The sequence below is a fragment of the Pseudophryne corroboree genome (assembly GCF_028390025.1).
Source record: "Pseudophryne corroboree isolate aPseCor3 chromosome 3 unlocalized genomic scaffold, aPseCor3.hap2 SUPER_3_unloc_5, whole genome shotgun sequence".
In the NCBI taxonomy this organism is placed as follows: domain Eukaryota; kingdom Metazoa; phylum Chordata; class Amphibia; order Anura; family Myobatrachidae; genus Pseudophryne; species Pseudophryne corroboree.
In genome coordinates this window covers 175,412-200,000 of record NW_026967541.1, presented here as the reverse complement: position 1 = coordinate 200,000, position 24,589 = coordinate 175,412, and the positions used below count along the sequence as shown (strand labels likewise).

The 24,589-nt window shown below is 45.7% G+C and overlaps 1 protein-coding gene across 1 annotated transcript in view; it reads right to left on the bottom strand.

Moving 5' to 3' along the window:
• Positions 1-3,792: 3,792 nt before the first annotated feature.
• Positions 3,793-24,589, bottom strand: part of LOC134984352 (zinc finger protein 585A-like) — a 104,533-nt gene continuing 83,736 nt past the window's right edge. The window contains exon 7 of the mRNA XM_063949951.1: positions 3,793-8,184. Coding sequence (XP_063806021.1) covers positions 7,175-8,184 — 1,010 coding nt within the window. The 3' untranslated portion in view covers positions 3,793-7,174. The remainder of the gene's footprint in view (positions 8,185-24,589) is intronic.

The following is a 24,589-nucleotide window of genomic DNA, read 5'->3' as shown; positions in this document are numbered from 1 at the left end:
ATCCGGCACTTATCCAACTACTCATACTCAAAAGGTAGATACTTAGTGCTGTATTACCCAGCTCAGTAGAGTGGGATACGACGAGACTCACCTCACTTCCAGGACCGATCAATACGTTAGCGAACGCTGAGTGGATCCAGACACTAATAGTGTACACACTCGCCCCGTGAACCTACAGTGAACACAGATGCCCAAGTGAACAAAGCCGCACCAGTCACACAGCCGCCTATGCTGCGACTAGGTCCTTTTAGATACACAGCGTCTCAGATGGAAGCCGGAAAATGGTTCATGGGAGGGGTGAGCAGGGGAGCGTCTGACTCACCACAGCTGACATCAATCCCAGGCATGGTGGCCTCATACTACCTCTGGAGCCTATGATCCTGAAGGCCTAGCACGGTGCACCCTAGGTGGCAGCTGCGTCAGTGACTGGTAGTCTCCTCCAAAACAGTGCGGCTGTGTCCGTGTTCCCCCTCTAAGCAGAACCGATGCCTTACCTTCTCCCCATGCTCCGGTCACAGCCGGGTAACTTCTGCTGGACTTGCTAGTATATCCGATGCAGACTCCCGCCAAAACAGCACTGTACATGTGGGTAAGCGTTGTCATGACTCGGCGGGGCATTGTTGGAGCTACTCTTTCTAAGGTATGTGTAAGACGCTTTTTAGAAAGATCACTCAAGAAAAAGACTATAAAAATAAAATAAGAAAGCTTATAGCTGCTAAAAACCAGAAGCCCTCTTGACCATGGACTGGCTCCTGCCACACCAAACAAAAAACTGATTTTCCTGAGCCAGGTGGTGGGGATATATGGACGGGCCCACTGCATGCTGGGAGGCCAAAGGCTTTGACCATTTGGTGCAAATCCACTGTCGCATCATCATATCCCAATGTTATCCTGTGGATAACCTGTGGACCCTGCAGGAGAAAAAACTGTTACAGCAGCTGGGAGAGTTACATGAAATGAGGAGCTGGTGCAGCTGGAGGAAATCACAGGAACTATACAGCAGCTGCAGCAAATAAAGAGTCAAAAGTTATCATAATGCTGCTTCCATGGACCTGTCTGAGGCTGGCCAGGATGCTGATGCAAAGGAGATCCAAGCTGGTGGTGAAGGAAACCTGCAGAGTTCCAGCTTAGATGTCGAAAGCTGTGGAGGTGGCTCTCTAGGAGAAGGTAGATCTGATGGTGGGTGACAAAGTGCCAGATGTGGAAGCTTCTAGGTAAACATTGTGGATCTGGTGGTGGCTGTGGTCTCTCAGGGTCTGGTCTTGGATTGGCCATCAACTATTGATGATCAGGAATCATTGATGGTTTATACCTGATAACTAGTTTTACCATCAAAGGCAGAGAGCCAGGTAGTTACCCGCCATCGATAGTAGCTGTGAAGATACTGGGTTCCAAATCACTCAGGCACAGTGGTAAATTAAAAACCAACAGTGGTTTATTGAACAGAACGGGCTATAAACAGCTCAGCACACCTCTGTAATCCAATTCCACATGACAATTCCCACCACAAACTCCTGACAGAACATCACTACTTAGTCAAGGAGCATAGAATCTCTTTCAGCTCTCTGGTTAGCGCTACTTATACACCCAGAAGCTTCATATTACATGGGGTGTGTGTGTGACTTCTTTGTCTAAGGATCTTACAGCATTGGAATACAATATATTCTAATTAAGGTGATTACATCAGCCAGAGAGCAACCATGTCTGGTCAGCTCACTGTTGGACAATAGGGAGTAAATAAGAAGGGACAATGGTACCTTATATGACTCACCCTTTGAGTGTCCATTGTGGTGGTAGTAAACAATAGAAAACTAGGTCTAACTTGAATACATTATCTAAAGTTGTAACAGATAACGTAACACAATTGCATATATTAATATTAAGGTTGATTTAAACACAATATTGGGTGAGCAGTAATGGACATGTTATGTAGAATGAGGAAACAGATGAATTGAATGTATAGGGATATGGGGATAAAAAGTACATATCTGACATGAGAAATGAGGCATAGCTATATTGTCACAGACCTCTCATTTCCTCACAGTAGCCATGGGCCAGATGTTATTTCCCATCATTTACAGACTTCTGCCGCTGCACCGAGATGCTAGTCTGTCAGCCAGTAGCCCTGCTCCGCTCCGGCTCTTACATATAGTGTGCTGTACCGGCTGGGAATAGGATGCCCCATCCACCTCACTGATGTGACAGGCTCAGATGTCAGTCATGCAGCCCCACTGCTCCCACTCTCTTCGTACTCATACATACATGCCTTTCTGGGAGTGTCTCGTCCTGGTTGTCAGTGAGACAGTATCTCTGGCACAGCTGTGTAATCATGATGTGAGTGTGTGTGCTGAGTAGTGAGTACTGCTAGCAGCAAGCCTCACAGCTTAACTGCAGTATAGCAGTGTGGTGGGGGTGGAGGGGAGAAGGGGGTTGCTACACCAATGAGTCAAGGAATGGAGTAGTCGGATGGGACTCACACAGCAGGTGGTGAAAAGCTTAAAAAGGAGGAGTGGTTGGAAGAGGAAGGAACAAGTAAGCTCAGAAGGGATTAGTAAGGACTCTCAAAGGAAATTGGAGTGGGATCCCACAGGTACCAAACTGGGTAAAGAGCAGCTTTTAGGAAGGAAATAGGTGAGCCAGACCCTGTGGTTGTCCCTTCTTTACCTCATGCAGGGTGGATCTTTGGACTCTCCACTTCCTGGGGAGTCTGGGTTCTTCTTGGCCACTGCAAAAGAAAAGAATTACCAGCACTGGCTGATCATGTATGATTAATAGGTACTATACATCCGAAAGGATTAGTGAATTAAAAACCACATTTATTCCACATGTAAAAACACATTCAAAAAATTTTTAAAAATAAAATTGAGAAATAAATGATTAAAGGTTTGAATATGCCACAATATGCCTGAGTTGATGATTTAGATGCCACATCAACGGCTAATGACACTCAGAGAGGACCAATGTCACTGGAAATGTCCATCACTAGCAGTTCATGTGGACATCTAAATCATCAACTCAGGCATATTGTGGCATATTCTTATTTTTAATCATTTATTTCTCAATGTTATTTATTTTTTGTTTTTTGTGTGTGTTTTTACATGTGGAATAACTGGTTTTTAATTCACTAAGCCTTTCGGATGTATAGTACCTATGAATCATACATGATCAGCCAGCGCTGGTAATTCTTTTCTTTTGCTGTATATTTATCCACCAGGGGATTTACCACCCCTCTTACCAGCTGCTATTGACAGCGCTCCCCCCCTCTCTTCTTGGCAACTACCTGGTGGTTCTGTGGTCATCTCAGGCCATGAACCTCCCAGATAAACATGAAATGGTCATGGAGATGGTCCTGGGCTCTGTGAAGTAGGTGGAACAAGCAAAGTTGTGTCCCTTCTGAAAGGGCAATGGTGGACATTGTGAATGGTGAAGGGAAGGTTTTTGTCGACAAAGAGGGTTATGCCATATATAGCAGAAGCACGTGGACACTGTCTTGTCCGACCAAGCTTGATTTATGGGCTTTGTCATTTTTTTAAGCAGGATAAAGGCTGATTTTTTTATTTCTGCAGTAGACTAGAATAAGCCCAGACAGTCCACTTCCATGATACCACCAGAATATGACGGACAGTGACCACCGTGCCATCACTTACCTGTATGCTTACACGAAACAGAATGATGGAACACTTACACGGTTTCTTTACATCTTCTGGGGTCCACTCCGAGATTAGACATTATGGCGTAATTACTCAGACGGGAATATAAAACAGAATAAAAATAAAAGATTTAATGCAATAATTAGATGCAATCAAAAGCTTTTATTATGAAATCATACAGAGGAGTATCCGCACCATATAGATGTAACATACAACAAACCACCGCAGATGGAACCCGGGTGACTCTAATGCACATGATAATGTACAGGGTATATACGGATAGGATCTTGTATCAGAAAACACTCAGCACTCCTGATCAAGATGAGTGTCTGCAACAAGTTAGGCAAACTAGAAGTGAAAACACGTTCCAATGGCCGCCATATTGTCGTGCAGCAATACAGATTGTGGAAACTGGTATTAGACATTCACATTTACACAAAGCACAAGATACAAAATAAACAGCAGAAAAAAGACCTAAGCATTTGGGATGTATTATTTAGGAACTAAATATACAGACGGGTCCTCCGTTATCTTGGCTGGCTGAGGCGTTAGTCGCGATCAGGCATACGCAGCGTACCTGGGCGCAAGGAGGCGCGCCTAGTCGTAGGAAGGCACACTGAGTGTTTGGCGTTACCTTTGAGTGTAATACCTAAGATCATCCACCAGATGTCGCTTTTTTAAATCACCAATGCGCAAGCGTGTGGTCTCCATTAAAATACAATACTGAACTACAGCGTAAGAACTACTTTACTGGTGCGTCTCATTACGCTACATTATGTCATAAAGTCTATAACAGTATATACAGTACAGGTGCAAATAGTACAGCATATACAGATGCAAATGAACGTGTTACAGATACAGTATGGTCTATTGATGTTAGGGATATGCGAGTGTCCAAATCCCGTAGTATTAAGTATAATGGGGAGAGATAAAAGCTCCTCCCTAAGTTTCTGGATGCCAAATCCCTGTGTGTATAGTTTATACAGACGCAAATGAACGTGTTAAAACACTTGTGTATGCAGACACAACTAATGTGTGAAAGGAATAATGTAGCTCATTGACTTTACAGTATGTACAGTGCACAAAATGAGTGTCCGAGTCCCCTAACGGCATAAACAAACACCAATGGGAAGGAATCGCTCTTTGCAGTACTTTTACACATGAACTTGAGAATCTTCCATGCAGTGCTGTGGGCTAGCGATGAAGGCTCCGGTCTGCCACGCTGAGTACCGGTTCGATTCCCAAAGTGTCAATTTTTTTTGTGTTCCAGTGACATTCACTTTATTATTTTTTCTGTGTAATCCATTGTAAAACATTCAACAGAAGGGTGCACACAGGTTTCACACAAATCGGGGTAAATCTGCAGGAGTGACTCATTCACTACCTAAAATACACAGCGGTAATGAGCACGTATAGACATACCAGTAAATATAAATTAGTGTATTCTGACGCAACTAACTGTTCGAGCAACACAGTACTGTAGATCGTCGGCGTTAGAGAATCTGTGTTGTGAGAATCTGTGTTGTACATTATAAGATGTTCGTGCTAATTAGTACTCTAATAGAAAAAACTGTACAGAGATACTAAGGACAGTGATTTGGCATCCAGGAACTTAGGGAGAAGCTTTTATTTCTCTCCATTATACATAGAAAGATTAAACTTGCCACTCTACGTTACAAGCTGTTCGTGCTATTTAGTACACTACTAGTGTACTAAATAGCACGAACCCCATCACAACAGTTGCCCAGATCAAGAACACTCTCCAGGAGATAGGTGTATATGTGTCAAAGTCAACAATCAAGAGAAGACTTCACAAGAGTGAATATAGAGGGTTCACCACAAGATGTAAACCATTGGTGAGCAATAAAACAGGAAGACCAGATTAGAGTTTGCAAACAACATCTAAAAAAGCCTTTACAGTTCTGGAACAACATCCTATGGACAGATGAGACAAATATCAACTTGTACCAGAGTGATGGGAAGAAAAGAGTATGGAGAAGGAAAGGAACTGCTCATGATCCAAAACATACCAGCTCATCAGTGAAGCATGGTGGTGGTAGTGTCATGGCGTGGGCATGTATGGATGCCAATGGAACTGGTTTCCTTGTATTTATTGATAATGTGACTGCTGATAAAAGCAGCAGGATGAATGCTGAAGTGTTTTGGGCAATTTTATCTGCTCATATTCAGTCAAATGCTTCGGAACTCACTGGAAGGCGCTTCACAGTGCAGATCGACAATGACCCGATGCATACTGCGAAAGCAACCAAAGCGTTTAAGGCAAATAAGTGGAATGTTATGCAATGGCCAAGTCAATCACCTGACCTGAATCCGATTGAGCATGCATTTTACTTGATGAAGACAAAACGGAAGAGAAAATGCACCAAGAACAAGCAGGATCTGAAGACATTTGCAGTAGAGGCCTGGCATAGCATCACCAGGGATGAAACCCAGCGTCTGGTGATGTCTATGCTTTCCAGACTTCAAGCTGTAACTGACAAAAGGATTTGCAACAAAGTATTAAAAAGTAAAAGTTTGATTTAGGATTCTGGAAACAAAGGAAGAAACAAGAGAGCGACTATGGTGTAGTATTTTTCAATCAGTTTTGTCTAGTGATGAGCGGATTCGGTTTTACTCGGATCTCAAAACAGAATCTTATTGGCTATACAAAACACATGACATCTGTAAGCCAATAAGATGCCGTTTTGAGAACAGAGTAAAACCGAATCCGCTCATCACTAGTTTTGTCACACGCAAGAATATTATAGCGTACGGATTACGGCTTGACACATGGCGTATCAATCCCCCATTCTTTAGTCCAGGTTACTACTGGGATCTAAATGCTGCTAGGAGACACAAAGAATCGCTATATAGCGTAGTATATTTCCATATGTGGGATTAAATTCAGTTACCACAAAATTTATATGCGTACCAGATAAATAAATATTTGCATATCAGTATGGATATTGTATCCAGGTCTTCATCTAGGAGATGGTAATCAGATCGCCTTGGAAAATATGTCAAAGCTCAATTCACGAAACACTGATCCGGGCTGCGACCACATTAAGTAGTAAAGTACTTTTTGTTGAACTGGACGAGCGCACTGATCTGATTTACAATATTTGATTTAGGATTGTTTAGTTTGTACCATTACTTTTGGTCCCTTAGAAAGTGGGAGGCACATATAAAAACCATTTTAATTCCTACACAGTTCACCTGATTTTGATGTATATACCCTCAAATTAAAGTGGAAAATCTGCAGGTAAAGCACATCTTGTTTGTTTAATTTCAAATCCATTGTGATGGTGTATAGAGCCCAAAATATGAGAATTGTGTCGATGTCCCAATATATATGGACCAGACTGTATATTGCATGAAGCATAGGAGATAGGATTGACCCTTGAGGAACATTGCATGACAGTGATAATTATACTCCAGAAGATTTAAATGGGTTTGTGCTTGGGTAATGTCTAATATGTTCAACAAGAGCGGATTTATTTCTCTCACAGCATGAAAATGGCTTCTCACCTGTGAAATCGCTGATGTTTAACAAGAACTGATTTCTGTGCAAAACATTTCCCACACTCAGAACAGGAATACGGCTTCTCACCTGTGTGACTTCTCTGATGTCTAACAAGAACTGATTTAGATGAAAAACATTTCCCACACTCAGAACAGGTATATGGCTTCTCACCTGTGTGACTTCTCTTATGTGTAACAAGGGCTGATTTCTGTGTGAAACATTTCCCACACTCAGAACAGGAAAATGGCTTCTCATCTGTGTGACTACTCTGATGTGTAACAAGATTTGATTTCGCTGCAAAACATTTTCCACACTCAGAACATGGAAATGGCTTCTCACCAGTGTGACTTCTCTGATGTGTAACAAGATCTGATTTCTGTGCAAAACATTTCATACACTCAGAACAGGAATACGGCTTCTCACCTGTGTGACTTCTCTGATGTCTAACAAGTTGTGATTTCCGAGTATAACATTTTGAGCACTCAGAACAGGAATACGGCTTCTCACCTGTGTGACTTCTCTGATGTGTAACAAGACCTGATTTCTGTGCAAAACATTTCATACACTCAGAACAGGAATACGGCTTTTCACCTGTGTGACTTCTCTGATGTCTAACAAGTTGTGATTTCCGAGTATAACATTTTGAGCACTCAGAACAGGAATACGGCTTTTCACCTGTGTGACTTCTCTGATGTGTAACAAGATTTGATTTATTTGTAAAAAAATTCCCACACTCAGAACATGGAAATAGCTTCTCACCAGTGTGACTTCTCTGATGTGTAACAAGATCTGATTTCTGTGCAAAACATTTCATACACTCAGAACAGGAATACGGCTTCTCACCTGTGTGACTTCTCTGATGTGTAACAAGAGTTGATTTATTTGTAAAAATTTTCCCACACTCAGAACATGGAAATGGCTTCTCACCAGTGTGAATTCTCTGATGTGTAACAAGATCTGATTTCTGTGCAAAACATTTCATACACTCAGAACAGGAATACGGCTTCTCACCTGTGTGACTTCTCTGATGTGTAACAAGATTTGATTTATATGTAAAACATTTCCCACACTCAGAACATGGAAATGGCCTCTCACCTGCCTTAGCTGGCTGATGAGTAATACGGTTTGTGTTCTGTGTAAAACATTTGGCATCTGTAGAACAGGGAAACTCTGTATCTACTCTCAGAGCTGTAATAGATGCACCAATATCAGAGTGATCAGGAGAACATTTCCCAGGATCAGGGGGATCAGCTGATAGAGCTGGATGTATAATTGGGGTAATGGGATTATCTCCTGGAGAATCCTGTCTACTGTCATTATCTGTTATTTCACAATCCAGGGATAACATTAGATGTACTTCTGAGATATTCCTGCTTGTGGGTCCATCTGCTGGAAATAAAATACATTAATATATAAAATGAGCAGACAAGACCCAGGATGTAACAGGATACAATATATAAATTCTATAACTGCCATTTTTTTTAACCTGTAATCAGTGCTTTTATGTTTATTAAAAAAACAAAAAAGCTAGGATGCTTAGACTGGAGCTTGATCAACACTGAAGGCTCAAGTGGGATTACTAGAGGTGACACGGACGCTCATGTGGGATTACTAGAGGTGACACGGACGCTCATGGGGGATTACTAGAGGTGACACGGACGCTCATGGGGGATTACTAGAGGTGACACGGACGCTCATGGGGGATTACTAGAGGTGACGTGGGCGCTCATGTGGGATTACTAGAGGTGACGTGGGCGCTCATGTGGGATTACTAGAGGTGACGTGGGCGCTCATGTGGGATTACTAGAGGTGACGTGGGCGCTCATGTGGGATTACTAGAGGTGACGTGGGCGCTCATGTGGGATTACTAGAGGTGACGTGGGCGCTCATGTGGGATTACTAGAGGTGACGTGGGCGCTCATGTGGGATTACTAGAGGTGACGTGGGCGCTCATGTGGGATTACTAGAGGTGACGTGGGCGCTCACGTGGGATTACTAGAGGTGACGTGGGCGCTCACGTGGGATTACTAGAGGTGACGTGGGCGCTCAAGTGGGATTACTAGAGGTGACGTGGGCGCTCAAGTGGGATTACTAGAGGTGACGTGGGCGCTCAAGTGGGATTACTAGAGGTGACGTGGGCGCTCATGTGGGATTACTAGAGGTGACGTGGGCGCTCATGTGGGATTACTAGAGGTGACGTGGGCGCTCATGTGGGATTACTAGAGGTGACGTGGGCGCTCATGTGGGATTACTAGAGGTGACGTGGGCGCTCATGTGGGATTACTAGAGGTGACGTGGGCGCTCATGTGGGATTACTAGAGGTGACGTGGACGCTCATGTGGGATTACTAGAGGTGACATGGACGCTCATGTGGGATTACTAGGAGGTGACATGGACGCTCATGGGGGATTATTAGAGGTGACACGGACGCTCATGTGGGATTACTAGAGGTGACACGGACGCTCATGTGGGATTACTAGAGGTGACACGGACGCTCATGTGGGATTACTAGAGGTGACACGGACGCTCATGTGGGATTACTAGAGGAGACACGGACGCTCATGTGGGATTACTAGAGGTGACACAGATGCTCATGTGGGATTACTAGAGGTGACACGGACGCTCATGTGGGATTACTAGAGGTGACACGGACGCTCATGTGGGATTACTAGGAGGTGACATGGACACTCATGGGGGATTATTAGAGGTGACATGGACGCTCATTTGGGATTACTAGAGGTGACATGGACGCTCATTTGGGATTACTAGAGGTGACATGGACGCTCATGTGGGATAACTAGAGGTGACACGGGCACTCATGTGGGATTACTAGGAGGTGACACGGACGCTCATGGGGGATTATTAGAGGTGACATGGATGCTCATTTGGGATTACTAGAGGTGACGTGGACGCTCATGTGGGATTACTAGAGGTGACGTGGGCGCTCATGTGGGATTACTAGAGGTGACGTGGGCGCTCATGTGGGATTACTAGAGGTGACGTGGGCGCTCATGTGGGATTACTAGAGGTGACATGGACGCTCATGTGGGATTACTAGAGGTGACATGGACGCTCATGTGGGATTACTAGGAGGTGACATGGACGCTCATGGGGGATTATTAGAGGTGACACGGACGCTCATGTGGGATTACTAGAGGTGACACGGACGCTCATGTGGGATTACTAGAGGTGACACGGACGCTCATGTGGGATTACTAGAGGTGACACGGACGCTCATGTGGGATTACTAGAGGAGACACGGACGCTCATGTGGGATTACTAGAGGTGACACAGATGCTCATGTGGGATTACTAGAGGTGACACGGATGCTCATGTGGGATTACTAGAGGTGACACGGACGCTCATGTGGGATTACTAGAGGTGACACGGACGCTCATGTGGGATTACTAGGAGGTGACATGGACACTCATGGGGGATTATTAGAGGTGACATGGACGCTCATTTGGGATTACTAGAGGTGACATGGACGCTCATGTGGGATAACTAGAGGTGACACGGGCACTCATGTGGGATTACTAGGAGGTGACACGGACGCTCATGGGGGATTATTAGAGGTGACATGGACGCTCATTTGGGATTACTAGAGGTGACGTGGACGCTCATGTGGGATTACTAGAGGTGACGTGGGCGCTCATGTGGGATTACTAGAGGTGACGTGGGCGCTCATGTGGGATTACTAGAGGTGACGTGGGCGCTCATGTGGGATTACTAGAGGTGACGTGGGCGCTCATGTGGGATTACTAGAGGTGACATGGATGCTCATGTGGGATTACTAGAGGTGACATGGACGCTCATGTAGGATTACTAGGTGACATGGACATTGCTATAATAAAACACCAAAGAAGAGAAAATGCTGTCCTGTTTGCGCACTAATAAATAATATATAACCTTTATTAAGTACAGTAAAGTATGTAAGATAAATCGTTGAAATATTAAACACAAAGTTAAGTGCATAAAGAGCTGAATAAAGTAATAAAAAACCATTGGGTTTTAATTGGGTGTTCAAACAAGAACTGTGGGGGTAGTTCAGCTGGCGCTAAGCTGCTCAGATGCAATAGGTTTCAGAATAAATGTCACCACATTTAGATCGAAAAACACAAACCAGAAATTTGAAACACTGTCATACACCACAAGCGCTAAAGTAAGATATCGCCATAACGTTCCTTTTTAGATCGGAAGATAGGTTCTATTCTTCTGAGTTGGATCTTCAATTTAGTTCAATACAATATGGAGTTCTCGAGTATTGATATCATAAAAGACAAAATGGCAAGAACAAACCAATGTGTAGTACATACAATCAAGACTTATTATCGTTCGTACAGTGTCATTACGTGGTTAACATAAATCAGAAGCGTATCCCACTCACACTAAAAATTGAGAGTATAAAACACCTCAAAAGTTTCTTTGTGGGGTCAACTTTTTTTAAAACAATTTATATAACCCCCAGAGTGATATAATAGAGTCCCAATCAGACTAGGGAAGGCCTTGTGACTGTTTCCTGGAGAAGACAGGTGATGCGTACCCCAACACTCACACTCTGTGCGCTGGTAACGAACATATAAAAGGTATCTTTCTCTCTTTCAGCAATAAAAGCAATCCAGGGATCGCGTACCACAACTCACGATTCAAGGGGCTGTGTAACTCCTATAAAGGTATCTTTGGATATTTTCATGGAAATCTCGATTGGAAGTCTCTGATGTGGTCTCCAAATCTCGATCACATAGAGAAATAAAAAACAAAAAACAACCAATGTGTAGAAGGTCCCACTATTTTTCAATGTGGTATACAGGGTATCTCTTATGAGTATTAGATAAACATAGAGCGTACCCCACTCACACATAAATGGAGCACTCTAAACATATAATGGTTTCTTTCTGGTCAAACATACACCGGATTGAAATGGGATTTCAGGGATAAACAGTCAATGCGTACCCCAACACTCACACTCAGGAGGCAGGTTAAAAGCTCATAAAGGTATCTTTTTCTTCTCTAGAAATCAATGGATATTTATTCAATATGGCATACCCCAACTCACAGTTTAGTGCAGTGTAAGACTCCTATCAAGGTATCTTTAGACTCCCAGTAGAGGGTGAGGCTTATGTATTGGATCAGGTATAGTTCCATTAACCCCAAAAAAGAAGAAAAAATAGCAATGCTCATACCAGAGTTGGTAAAAAGGGGTTTACAGATTTTATTTCACAATACATGTAGGGAACTAGATACAGGAACAACCCTGCATGGCAATGGTAAAAAAAAAAAAAAAAAAACTTGAATAAAAACGGCAAAGAGAGATGGTCAACTCTTGCAGAGAAAAAAAAATGAACAGTTTAAAAAGTCAAAAAGTATCAGAAAATTCGGATGAAATGGCTACTCACACTCCTGTTTGTCGACGCGTTTCAGCCAACATCTGGGCCTTTATCAAGACAAGAGATGTCTTGATAAAGGCCCAGAATCTGCCGTTTTTTATCTGGAGATTCCCAAGCCTTTTCACATAACTCTTTTAGCTCATGTGAAGGGGGAAAGGTCACCACCTGCCTTTTTTCCCCATACATATGAACCCTCTTGTCAGGGACTGGGGTTTCCTCTGTGATGTGCAACACATCCTTCATTGCTATAATCATGTAACGGATGGCTTTAGCCAATTTAGGCTGTAACTTTGCATCATCGCAATCGACACTGGAGTCAGAATCCATGTCGGTATCTGTGTCAACAATTTGAGATAGTGGGCGCTTCTGAGACCCTGACGGCCTCTGCGACATAGGATCAGGCTTGGGCTGAGACCCCGACTGTCCTAAGGTTTCAGCTTTATCCAACCTTTTATGCAAGGAATTAACATTATCATTTAAAACCTTCAACATATCCATCCAATCAGGTGTCGGCACCGTCGGCGGCAACCCCACATTCATTTGCTCCCGCTCTGCTTCCACATAGCTTTCCTCGTCAAACATGTCGACACAAGCGTACCGACACACCACATACACAGGGGATGCTCTTTTTGAAGACAGTTCCCCCACAAGGCCCTTTGGAGAGACAGAGAGAGAGTATGCCAGCACACACCCCAGCGCTATATGTTCCAGGAATCACACAGTAACTTAGTGTTAACCCAGTAGCTGCTGTATAATATGTTTTTGCGCCTAATTTATGTGCCCCCTCTCTCTTTTTACCCTTTTATACCGTGAATCTGCAGGGCAGAGCCTGGGAAGCTTCCTCTCAGTGGAGCTGTGGAGAGAAAATGTGCGCTGGTGAGTGCTGAGGAAGAAGCCCCGCCCCCTCAGTGGCGGGCTTCTGTCCCGCGTTTCTGTACACAATTATGGCGGGGGCTCATGCATATACACAGTGCCCAACTGTATATATGCCCAACTTTTGCCAAGAGGTCCTAATTGCTGCCCAGGGTGCCCCCCCCCCCTGCGCCCTACAATGACCGGAGTATGTGGGTGTAGTGTGGGAGCAATGACGCACAGCTGCAGTGCTGTGAGCTACATCAGTTTAAAGACTGGAGTCTTCTGCCGCCGATTTTGAAGCCTTCTTGCTTCTTTCACCCGGCTTCTGTCTTCCGGCTCTGCGAAGGGGACGTCGGCGTGGCTTCGGGATCGGACGACAAAGGGTGAGATCCTGTGTACGATCCCTCTGGAGCTAATGGTGTCCAGTAGCCTAAGAAGCAAGACCTACCTGCAGAGAGTAGGGCTGCTTCTCTCCCCTCAGTCCCACGATGCAGAGAGTCTGTTGCCAGCAGATCTCCCTGAAAATAAAAAAAAACCTAACAAAATACTTTCTTATAGCAAGCTCAGGAGAACTCACTAAACAGCACCCAGCTCGTCTGGGCACAGATTCAAACTGAGGTCTGGAGGAGGGACATAGAGGGAGGAGCCAGAGCACACTAGTATCCAAATTCTTTCTTAAAGTGCCCTGTCTCCTGCGGAGCCCGTCTATTCCCCATGGTTCTTTACGGAGTCCCCAGCATCCACTAGGACGTTAGAGAAATACGGGGGACCTACGTCTTTTGTCCCCCATATTTTTGGCACCAGGACCGGATGCAGAGCCCGGTGCTGGTTGTTAAAATACGGGGGATCCCCTGTCACCCCCCCCCCCCCGTATTTTTACATCCGGCTCAAAGAGCCCGGGGCTTGTTTAAGCTTAGGAGGGGGGACCCCACGCATTTTTTTTCAGGATTTTTAACCCATTCCCACAGAAAAACATGCTCAGATCTCTCCATAATATTTTAGCCAGTTTAAAAAAAATATATATAAAAAAAAATATATTAAATAATACTTGTGGCTCCTAAATAGACAAACCAAGTAGATAATCCCTTCTAATATAAACAGATATGCTATTACCAATAAAAAAAAAAACACCAAAAAAACATGTTTTTAAAATTTGAATATACTTTTGTCGAAAAGCCGCAATTTAACCATTGCAGACATGTCGAATTTGACAAATGTCGAATTGCAAAAAGTCGAATCTGAAACTGACGTTTTTTTGTCGAAAAGTACTGTATTGCAATGTTGAATCAGTTTTTTTTGTCGAAAATGCCCCGTTTTTCGACATTTGCGGCAATTCGACCGCAATTGCATATGGCCCTATATCTATCTCACTGGGGCTCTGCACTCACTATAATAACTAACAATAATAAACAGGGGAGATTTAGTTCACCTACTGACCAATGCATTTAAGCCTGCAGCCCCCGACAAGAGACCCCACTATACTGCAGGCCGATCTCTATTGCTCAAAATAATTACCAGAAAAACAGCTATCACATTAGTGTTACACTTTAGGTATGCTGCTACCTGGTCTAAAGCTCACAGCAACTTACCTTATATAGCTGAGACCGTTACCTACACACCTAATGTAAAGCACCCAGGAGAACAGCGGACACAATCTATAATTAACTTAAGTCAGAGTGCATGAGAGAAGGTGACCACAAAAAGATTAATGAAAAACTAATCTAATAAACAAAAAGGATATATATATATATATATATATATATATATATATATATATATATATTTATTCTCCTATGTAACCTGTAGATCTGCACACACCAGGAGATAGACATTTATGTATGTAGTAAGGCTACTGGGAGACCTTAAATTGAGCAATATTGGATCTGGCCATTACATTCCCTAAAGTCATAACCTCAGAACTGCACAGGGCAGGGACTATTATTCACAAGTAATTAGGAATGTGTTCATCAGGAACAAATCCACAATTACCGTTTAACGTTTACACAATTATTTGAAGTCTACACAATTGATATTTGAAGATAACAAGACTTACTGTCGACTTACCAGGGTTAACTCTTTTTCTTTGAGAAAAAAGGTACTACCACCTATACGCGCTATCCAATACAATACATAAATGATACAGTGAATGATGTACAAACAATGTAATATCAATGATGGATATCCCAAATGATGTGAAAATATATATAGAAGGACATCTTTTTCTTTGAGGTCCACAGGATCCACAGTCCTTGTATTGGGGTGTAGGTGGTAGGAGTTGACTGGGCACCACACAGTTAAGCTTTTAGCTCCCATGATGCACCGGTCCTCCTCCTCCTCATATACCCCGCCTCCGGCCTAGGGAAGCTAGTTTTGTTAACAAGCCAAAAGGCAGGAGCCGGATTTCAGGAGATAAGGAAGACTTGAACATACAAGACACTATCCTGCAGAGTAGAAAAAATCAAAGGGGGGAAAATATTGGATTTTAATTACCTGCCGGTAAATCCTTTTCTTGTAGTCCTTAGAGGATACTTGGGTCCACATTAGTTCCATAGGGTATAGACGGGTCCACTAGGAGCCATGGGCACTTTAAGAAATTAATAGTGTGGGCTGGCTCCTCCCTCTATGCTCCCTATACCAGACTCAGTCTAGAAACTGTGCCCGAGGAGACTGACATACTTCAAGAGAAGGATTTAACTGAACAGTAGTGAGATTCGAACCAGCACACGCAACCAAGAGGAAAGCCATGCTAACCAAACTTGAAAAGGAACAGCAATGGCTGAACCAACTATAATAATACTTAACCAAGTAACAGTGCAGAAAAACGAAGCACCGGGCGGGCGCCCAGCATCCTCTACGCACTACGAGAAAAGGATTTACCGGTAGGTAATTAAAATCCTATTTTCTCTTACATCCTAGAGGATACTGGGGTCCATGGCGATGCACCAAAGCTCCCAAAACGGGTGGGAGAGTGCGGAGGTTCCTGCAGAACTGATTGATCAAACTGAAGGTCCTCAGCGGCCAAAGTATCGAACTTGTAGAACTTAGCAAACGTGTTCGACCCTGACCAAGTAGCCGCTCGTCAAAGCTGTAAAGCAGAGACACCCCGGGCAGCTGCCCAGGAAGAAACCACCAACCGAGTAGAGTGGGCCTGAACCGATTTTGGAACCGGCAAGCCTGCCGTAGAATAAGCATGCTGGATAGTAAGCCTGATCCAGCGAGCAATAGACTGCTTTGAAGCCGGGCACCCAATTTTATTGGGATCATAGAAAACAAACAGCGAGTCAGATTTTCTGTGACAAGCCGTCCGCTTCACATACATTTTCAAAAACCTCACAACATCTAAGGACTTTGAAGAAGCAGAGGTGTCGGTAATCACCGGAACCACAATAGGTTGGTTGATGTGAAATGCAGACACCGCCTTAGGAAGAAACTGCTGACGAGTTCTGAGCTCAGCGTGATCCTCATGAAAAATCAAGTAGGGGCTCTTGTGAGGCAATGCCCCCCAGTTCCGACACGCGCCTGGCTGAAGCCAGGGCCAACAGTGTAACTGTCTGCCACATAACAAACTTTACGTCCACTGCCTGTAAATGCTCAAACCAATCCGATTGGAAGAACTGCAAACACCACGTTGAGATCCCAAGGTGCCAATGGAGGCCCAAAGGGCAGTTGGATGTGCAGAACACCCTTCAAAAAAGTCTGAACCTCAGGAAGAGACACCAATTGCTTCTGGAAGAAAATGGACAAGGCCGAAATCTGAACTTTCAAGGAGCCCAAACGGAGGCCCACATCCACTCCTGCCTGCAGAAAAAGGAGAAACTGTCCCAGCTTAAATTCCGTCGCAGGAATTTTCCTGTTCTCACACTAAGACTTATTTCTTCCAAATACGGTGGTAATGTTTAGACGTTACCCCCTTTCTGGCTTGGATCACGGTTGGAATAACCTTATCCGGAATCCCTTTCTGGGCTAGAATTTGACTCTCAACCTCCATGCCGTCAAACTTAGCCACGGTAAGTCTTGATAGACTAACGGCCCCTGTTGCAGAAGATCCTCTCAAAGAGGAGGAGGCCACAGGTCCTCCAGGAGCAACTCCAGTAGATCCGCGTATCAGGCCCTTCTTGGCCAGTACAGAGCAATAAGAATTGCTTGAACCTTTTCCCTTTTTATTTTTTTTGAGAATCCTTGGGATTAACGGAAGTGGTGGAAACACGTAGACCATCTGGTAGACCCATGGAGTCACCAGAGAGTCCGCCGCCACTGATTGCGGGTCTCTCGACCTGGAACAATATCACTTGAGCTTCTTGTTGAGACGAGAGGCCCTCATGTCGATTTGGGGAAGTCCCCACCGACGTGCCAGGGACCCGAACACCTGCGGGTGAAGGCCCCACTCTCCTGGATGGAGGTCGTGTCTGCAGAGGGAGTTTGCTTCCCAGTTGTCCACTCCCGGAATGAAGATTGCCAACAACGCCACCACGTCTTTATGCCCAGAGGAGAATCCTTTTTACCTCCGACATTGCAGCTCTGTTTTTCGTTCCGCCTTGTCGGTTTATGTATGCTGCTGCCGTCACATTGTCCGACTGAACTTGTATGGCCTGATCTTGAAGAATATGGGATGGGAGGCGTTGTATACGGCCCTGAGTTACAGAATGTTGATCGGAAGAATCGATTCTTGACTTGACCATTTTCCTTGGAACTGTTCCCTTTGGGTGACTGCTCCCCAACAACTGAGGCTTGCGTCTGTGGGTAGCAGAATCCAATTTTGAATCCTGAACCTTCGGCCTTTGGCTAGGTGAGAAGTCTGAAGCCACCACAGAAGAGAAATCCTGGCTCTTGGCGACAGACGTATCCTCTGGTGCATGTGGAGATGCGATCTGGACCATTTGTCCAACAGATCCAGCTGGAAGGGCCTTGCGTGAAACATTTCATATTGCAGAGATCAGTAAGAGGCCACCATCTTCCCCAAGAGGCGAATGCACAGGTGCACCGAAATCCGGGTAGGTCGACAGGATCACCAATGCCTTTTGCATTGGGATGAATACCCTCCGCGCCTCTATCCAGTATCATTCCCAGGAACGGACGCCTCCGTTCACTCCCCGCAAGTGGAGGAGCAACATCAACTCTGCCATCACCTTGGTGAATACCTGTGGAGAGTCCAAATGGCAGGGCATGGAACTGGTAGTGGCAGTCCTGTAACACAAACCTGAGATAAGCCTGATGAGGCGGCCAAATCGGGACATGAAGTTACGCATCCTTGATGTCCAGAGACATCAGGAATTCCCCATCCTCCAAACCTGAGATCACCGCTCTCAGAGATTCCATCTTGAATTTGAACACGTTTAAATATGGGTTCAGAGACTTTAGGATTAAAATGGGTCACACCGAACCGTCCGGTTTTGGCACTACAAACAGTTTGGAATCAGAACACTTGTTTTGTAGGTGACGTGGAACTGGCACAATGAACTGAGTCTGTACCAGTTTTTTTTTTTTGTTTTTACATCAATAATTTTTATTCAGATTTTTTTTTTGTTATGCACAACAGGGGTACAGAAAGAAAAGGAGAGGGGGGGGAAGGGGGATCAGTAAATACATAGGAGAGACATTTTGTATACTTATACATACACGCGGAAGCCAAATTTCAATAATACTTCCCGTATGTAGGTCCAGTTTATGCGGTCGAAAGCCTTCTCCGCATCTAAGGATAACAGGAGGAGGCCCTAATCACGGGCTATGGAGTCTACGAGGTTAAATAACCTACGGGTATAATCAGACGCTTGTCGACCGGGGATGAATCCAACTTGATCAGGGCGTATCAAGGAGGGAAGGAGGGCGTTCAGTTGGTGAGCTATTAATTTAGCATATATTTTAATGTCTCCGTTTAACAACGCGATGGGGCGGTAGTTTTGGCAAGAAGTCAAGTCCTTACCTGGTTTGGGGATCGTGACAATACGAGCCTCCAGCATCTCCGTTGGGAGAGTGCCCTGAGAAGTGATTTCATTATAAACTGTTACCAGGGAGGGAGCCAGGAGGTCCTGGAGTGAAGCATAAAAATCATTTATAAAGCCGTCTGGGCCTGGGGCCTTATCTTTAGGGAGGGATTTAATCGCCCTTAACGTGTCCGTGGTGGACCAGGTGGAATTCAGTACTTCTAATTGGTCATCGGTAATGGAAGGAAGTTTTAAGTCAGCAAGGAAGGAGTTGACAGAGGGAAGAGTGGGCTGCGGGGTAGAAGGGTCAGTCGAGAGATTATAAAGTTGGGAATAGAAGCCAGCAAACTGATTTGATATCTCCGAAGGGTTAGATATTTTGGCGCCTGTTGGGGATATAATAAGCTTAATCCTATTCCTAGCTTGTTGCGCTCTAGGCTTACGAGCAAGCAGTTTTCCCGATCTATTCCCCGTCAGGTAAAATTTTTGACGCATCCTGTTTAACGAGGCCGGGGTACGCACCATAAGCAACGTCTGAAGCTGGGACCTAATATCAGCTAACTCTTTCTGGAGGGATCTCGAGGGTCGAACTTGGTTTTTCTCCTCCAGTTCCTTAATTTCCGCTCCAAATCATTCAAGCGTTGCTGATGTAGTTTCTTAAGGTGGGCTCCTGCCTGTATCGCCGCCCCTCTAGCAACGGCTTTCAGCGCGCACCAGAAGTTCAGAGTGGACGTGTCCGCAGGAGAATTAAATTACAAGTAGGATATGATGCTGTCTACTATAATTTTTTTTAGAGATGGGGTTGGCCAGTAGGTGAGGGGAGAGTCGCCAAGGTCGGGGCGGGGCATCCTGACTATTAAGATCCCATTTAAGAAACAGTGGGGCATGATCTGACCAGGTTATTGGAAGGTAATCCGCGAATCTAGTAAATTGGAGGGTCCATTTATCAGAAAACAAAAAATCAATGCGGGAATAGGAGTTGTGAACGGGAGAATAGTATGTGTACTCACGGCCCGTAGGGTTTTGCACTCGCCAAATATCGTAGATGTCAAATTCAGCCAGCAGATTGCGGAAGGCTAAGCATGGGGCGTTAGAGGAGGCTAATGGGGAAGGGGAGGGCCTGGGAGACCTGTCCAACCTAGGGTCAAGGACCAGATTGAAGTCCCCCATGAGTAGGAGCGAGCCTGTACGGTTCCTCTGGATAACTAAACATAGTTTACGTAAAAAGGCCACTTGGTTTGAGTTAGGGGCATAAGCTGAAACCAGGGTAACCGGTTTGTCATTTAAAAGGCCACTCAAGATAAGATAGCGGCCATTTTTATCGGCAACCTGGGAGTGTAAAGTGAAGGAGACAGAGTTTTTAAACAATATGGCTACACCATTCCTCTTAAAAGGGCCGTTTGCAAAATAACCGATAGGGAACCTGTGGTCTTTAAACGTAGGGGGCGCCAAGGACGAAAAGTGCGTCTCCTGCAGCGCAATAACATCTGCCTTGTGCCTAGCAAAATAGTCCAATGCTAACCTTCGTTTATTAGGGGAATTTAACCCCTTAGCGTTCATGGACAGCACCTGGAGCATCGGGACGGTCTAAAGCACGCCATAAGTGGTGAGATATTTCTGTATACATGTAAGAAATGGTTTTGTCTCACAGTTAGAGTGTTGTGAAGGGGGGTGGGGAGGGAGGAAATAACAAGGGAAGAAAGGGTAAGAACAAACCAAAACGACCCAGTGCATCGGGTCAGTATAACTATTGCAAGGTAAGCAGAAAATGCAGCAGTACATTAGCGGGGGGGGGACGGGGGGGGGGGGGGGACGGACACATGTGGCCTGACGCCACCACCACCTATGACCTAAATAAGGAGAAAGGGAAAAAAAACAACAACATATACAAATACAAGTATGCCTACCGGCCATGTAAGGACAACAGAGAACATATGCGCATGGACTAATGAACTAAACCATGAGGACGGAGCCGGGACTCCAGCATTACAACTACTAAGAGGGTGACTCACGTGGCCGCGTCTAGACCAATAGTTAAGACCTATCCGCTAGAACCGTACAGCATAACGTCCATATTCAAAGTCCAGGTTTACATTGACGACTTCAGGCGACGAGCCACTCCGATTGAAGGGTTGACTGTTTCTTGGATCCAGGCGGCTTCGCGACAGGGATATCCCACTCAGATAGCAGCTTGACTCCTGCTTCCAATGAGGCAACTGTGTAGGATTTATTTTCATATGAGATGATGAGCTTTATCGGAAAACCCCATTGGTAATTAATCTCTTGGTCACGAAGCGCTAGTGTAACAGGGATAAACGATCGTCTTTTAGCCAAAGTCGAAAAATCCGGAAAGAGTTCTAACCCACCAAGCGCATCAGAGTCGGAGTCTCTTGCCGCCTTTAGGATGCGTTCTTTAGTCGTGAAGAAGTGCACTCTCATGAGCGTGTCTCGCGGGAGCGAGGGGGGCACCGAGCGTGGTTTAGGTAGTCTATGGATCCTGTCTATAAGCAGCTCCCTGGGATCAGCCCTGGGCAAGAGCTTCCTAAATAACGAGGTGGCGTAATCTTCCAGCTCGGAATTTTGCACGGAGTCGGGAATGCCTCGGATCTTGATATTATTGCGCAGAGATCTGTCCTCGATATCCGCAATCTTGAGTTTAAACGCCTCCAGGTCATTCTGCTGTTGATCATGCGCCGCTATGAGGTCGTTGTGAGACGAGACCAATTCCTCGACTTTCCGTTCCAGATGGTCTGTGCGTTCCCCTATAGCATGCAATTCTGTCTTAACCTCTCGGACAGCCGTTGTGAGATCTTGAGTCAGCTCTGTTTTAAATGCTGATAGAGCCTGGTACAGAGCTTTGACCGTGAGAGGGGCGTCGGATTCCGGGTCGAACCCCGGGACAGAAGCAGGACTGCAGGGAGGGTCTGACGCAGAGGTGACTATAGGGGACTTCCGTGCAGTAGGAGGGGCAGGAGTCGCTTTCCGAGACGAAAACCTTTTTCAGCGGCATTCTGAAGCGATGGATCCCGGAGAATATATGGTGACAGGTTAGGTAATCATAGAGGTCAAAGGTGGTGGTGTGTAAAGGGTCTGGACTACATCAGAAGAACGGCATCACCAGGGGCCCGGCATCCGGCTGTCAGCCTCCAGAAGAGCCCAAAGGTAAGTATCCAGCGAGCAAGGGAGAGAGGGAGCCAGATACTCAGACAACAGTCAGCAGCACAGTGTCACAGGGGTCGGGCAGACAGTGCTCCCCAGGGCAAACACTCACCCCTCCTGGGATATTCTCACGGTGCTGTGCAGGGTCGAGGGATATGAGGAGAGAGCAAAAAGAAGAAGCCAGTCCATCCACATCTGCAGGGGGGATAAGTGGCTATTAACAGGCCTCCACACTGGCAGGGCTCGGCAGGCGGGGGTGTGTAGTTAATTTAGGCCCCGAATCCCGATGCTGATGTAGGCCTCAACTCCCGGGTGCTTCAAAAGGAGCAACAGACCCCCCTTTTTCCCCACGAGGGGGTATTTATGTGGCAGGAGGTCTCAGGGGGAGCAGGTCAGGCCCGTGGGGGCAGAGGAGTGCAGTCGGCCGGCGGGCCGGGTGTAGCAAGATGGCCGCCGCCGGGCTGGGTGCAGGGACAAGGAGGCCGCAGCCGCGGCTCCGGAGGGCGGGGAGCGGGAGCTTGATCCTCGCCGCCGTCCCCGATGGTCTGGGGGAGGAGAGGGGCCCTGAATCAGCCAGGTTGCAGGTATATAGGAGACGCCAGGGGTTCCGGTGCGGCTGCGTTCCGGTCCTGGAGCACACGCCCGGGGAAGGCCCCAAACTCGAGGTCCCGGCTTCGGGATGGAGCGTAGGCCTCAACCTTAAAACAGTGCCAGGGGGCACCTCTCTAGCCTCCCCGAGCCCTGGGCGTGTTGGGCACTCGTCAGAGGGGAAAACCAGGGGTGAGGGTCTGAGGTGTATGCTCTTTAGTAGCAGGGCCGGCAAGAGCTCATGCAGGGCACAACTACTCAGGATGCAGGTCAGGCCACGCCCCCCTGTACCAGTTTTTGAATTGCTGCCTGTAAAGGTCAAACTTGCTTCTGGAGAAGCTGATATGAAGAATCTGGGAGGTGGGAGTTCTTGAAAAATTCCAGTCTGTATCCCTGTGCGATAAGATCTTTCACCTAGGCATGATGTTGCCCAGATGTGACTGAAATAACGTATCCGGGCTCCCACCTGCCTGTCTTCCAGGAAGTGTGGTCCACTGTCATGCTCAAGACTTTGAGGAAGCAGAACCAGAGGTCTGTTCCTGAGAACCTGCAGCTGCGGCTTTTCTGGGTTTACCTTTACCGCCTCTGAATGCTATAGAAGAACCCTTGGACTTGTTTTTAAATTTAGCTGTCCGAAAGGACTGCCAAGTCGGGGCAGAGTAGGTTTTGCTAGCAGGGGTCACTGAGGAAGGAAGGTATGTAGACTTACCCGCAGTGGCCTTAGATATCCAAGTATCTAGTTCATCTCCAAACAGAGCCTCGCCCGTGAATGGTAGGCTCTCCACGCCTTTTCTGGAATCCGCATCCGCAGTCCACTAGCGTAGCCACAAGCCCCTGCATGCTGACACTACCATGGCAGTGGTGCATGCGTTGAGTAAACCAATTTCTTTTATGGCCTCCACCATAAAGTTAGCAGCATCTTGGATGTGCTGTAGGAGTTAATGTCATCCCTGGTTAGTGAATCTAAATCTTCAATTAATTAGATTATCAGACCATCTTGAAATTGCTCTAGATCCATGCGCAAGCAATATTGGGTCTCTGGGCTACCCCAGCAGACAAGTATATAGATTTAAGAGTGGTCTTTGTTGATCAGGTCATCCATAGACTGCCTTAAGAATTGTGTCTCCCTTTCATTATGAGATAGCTTAGTGCAAATATTAGAAATCATCCCTTTAATGGAAGCCAACCATGCGGGTTCAGCCCCACTAGCTTGAGAGGGAGCACTATCTTGGGTGCATGGTAGTGAGTCCTCAGGGGATGAGAGACATTCTGCAGTACAAGAGACACTGCCCATGGACATGATTGTGAAAGGGATACACACACACACACACACACACACACACACACACACACACACACACACACACACCAGGTGAAACACAGTATATGTAGGCAGGGTCCTCAGAAATCAGAGCCAGCCACACAGCGCCCCTTTAGCAAAGTTAAACTGAGCTGGGTCGCAATAACAAGCACTTTAGTAGAGCTTTATAAACTTACACCCCCACC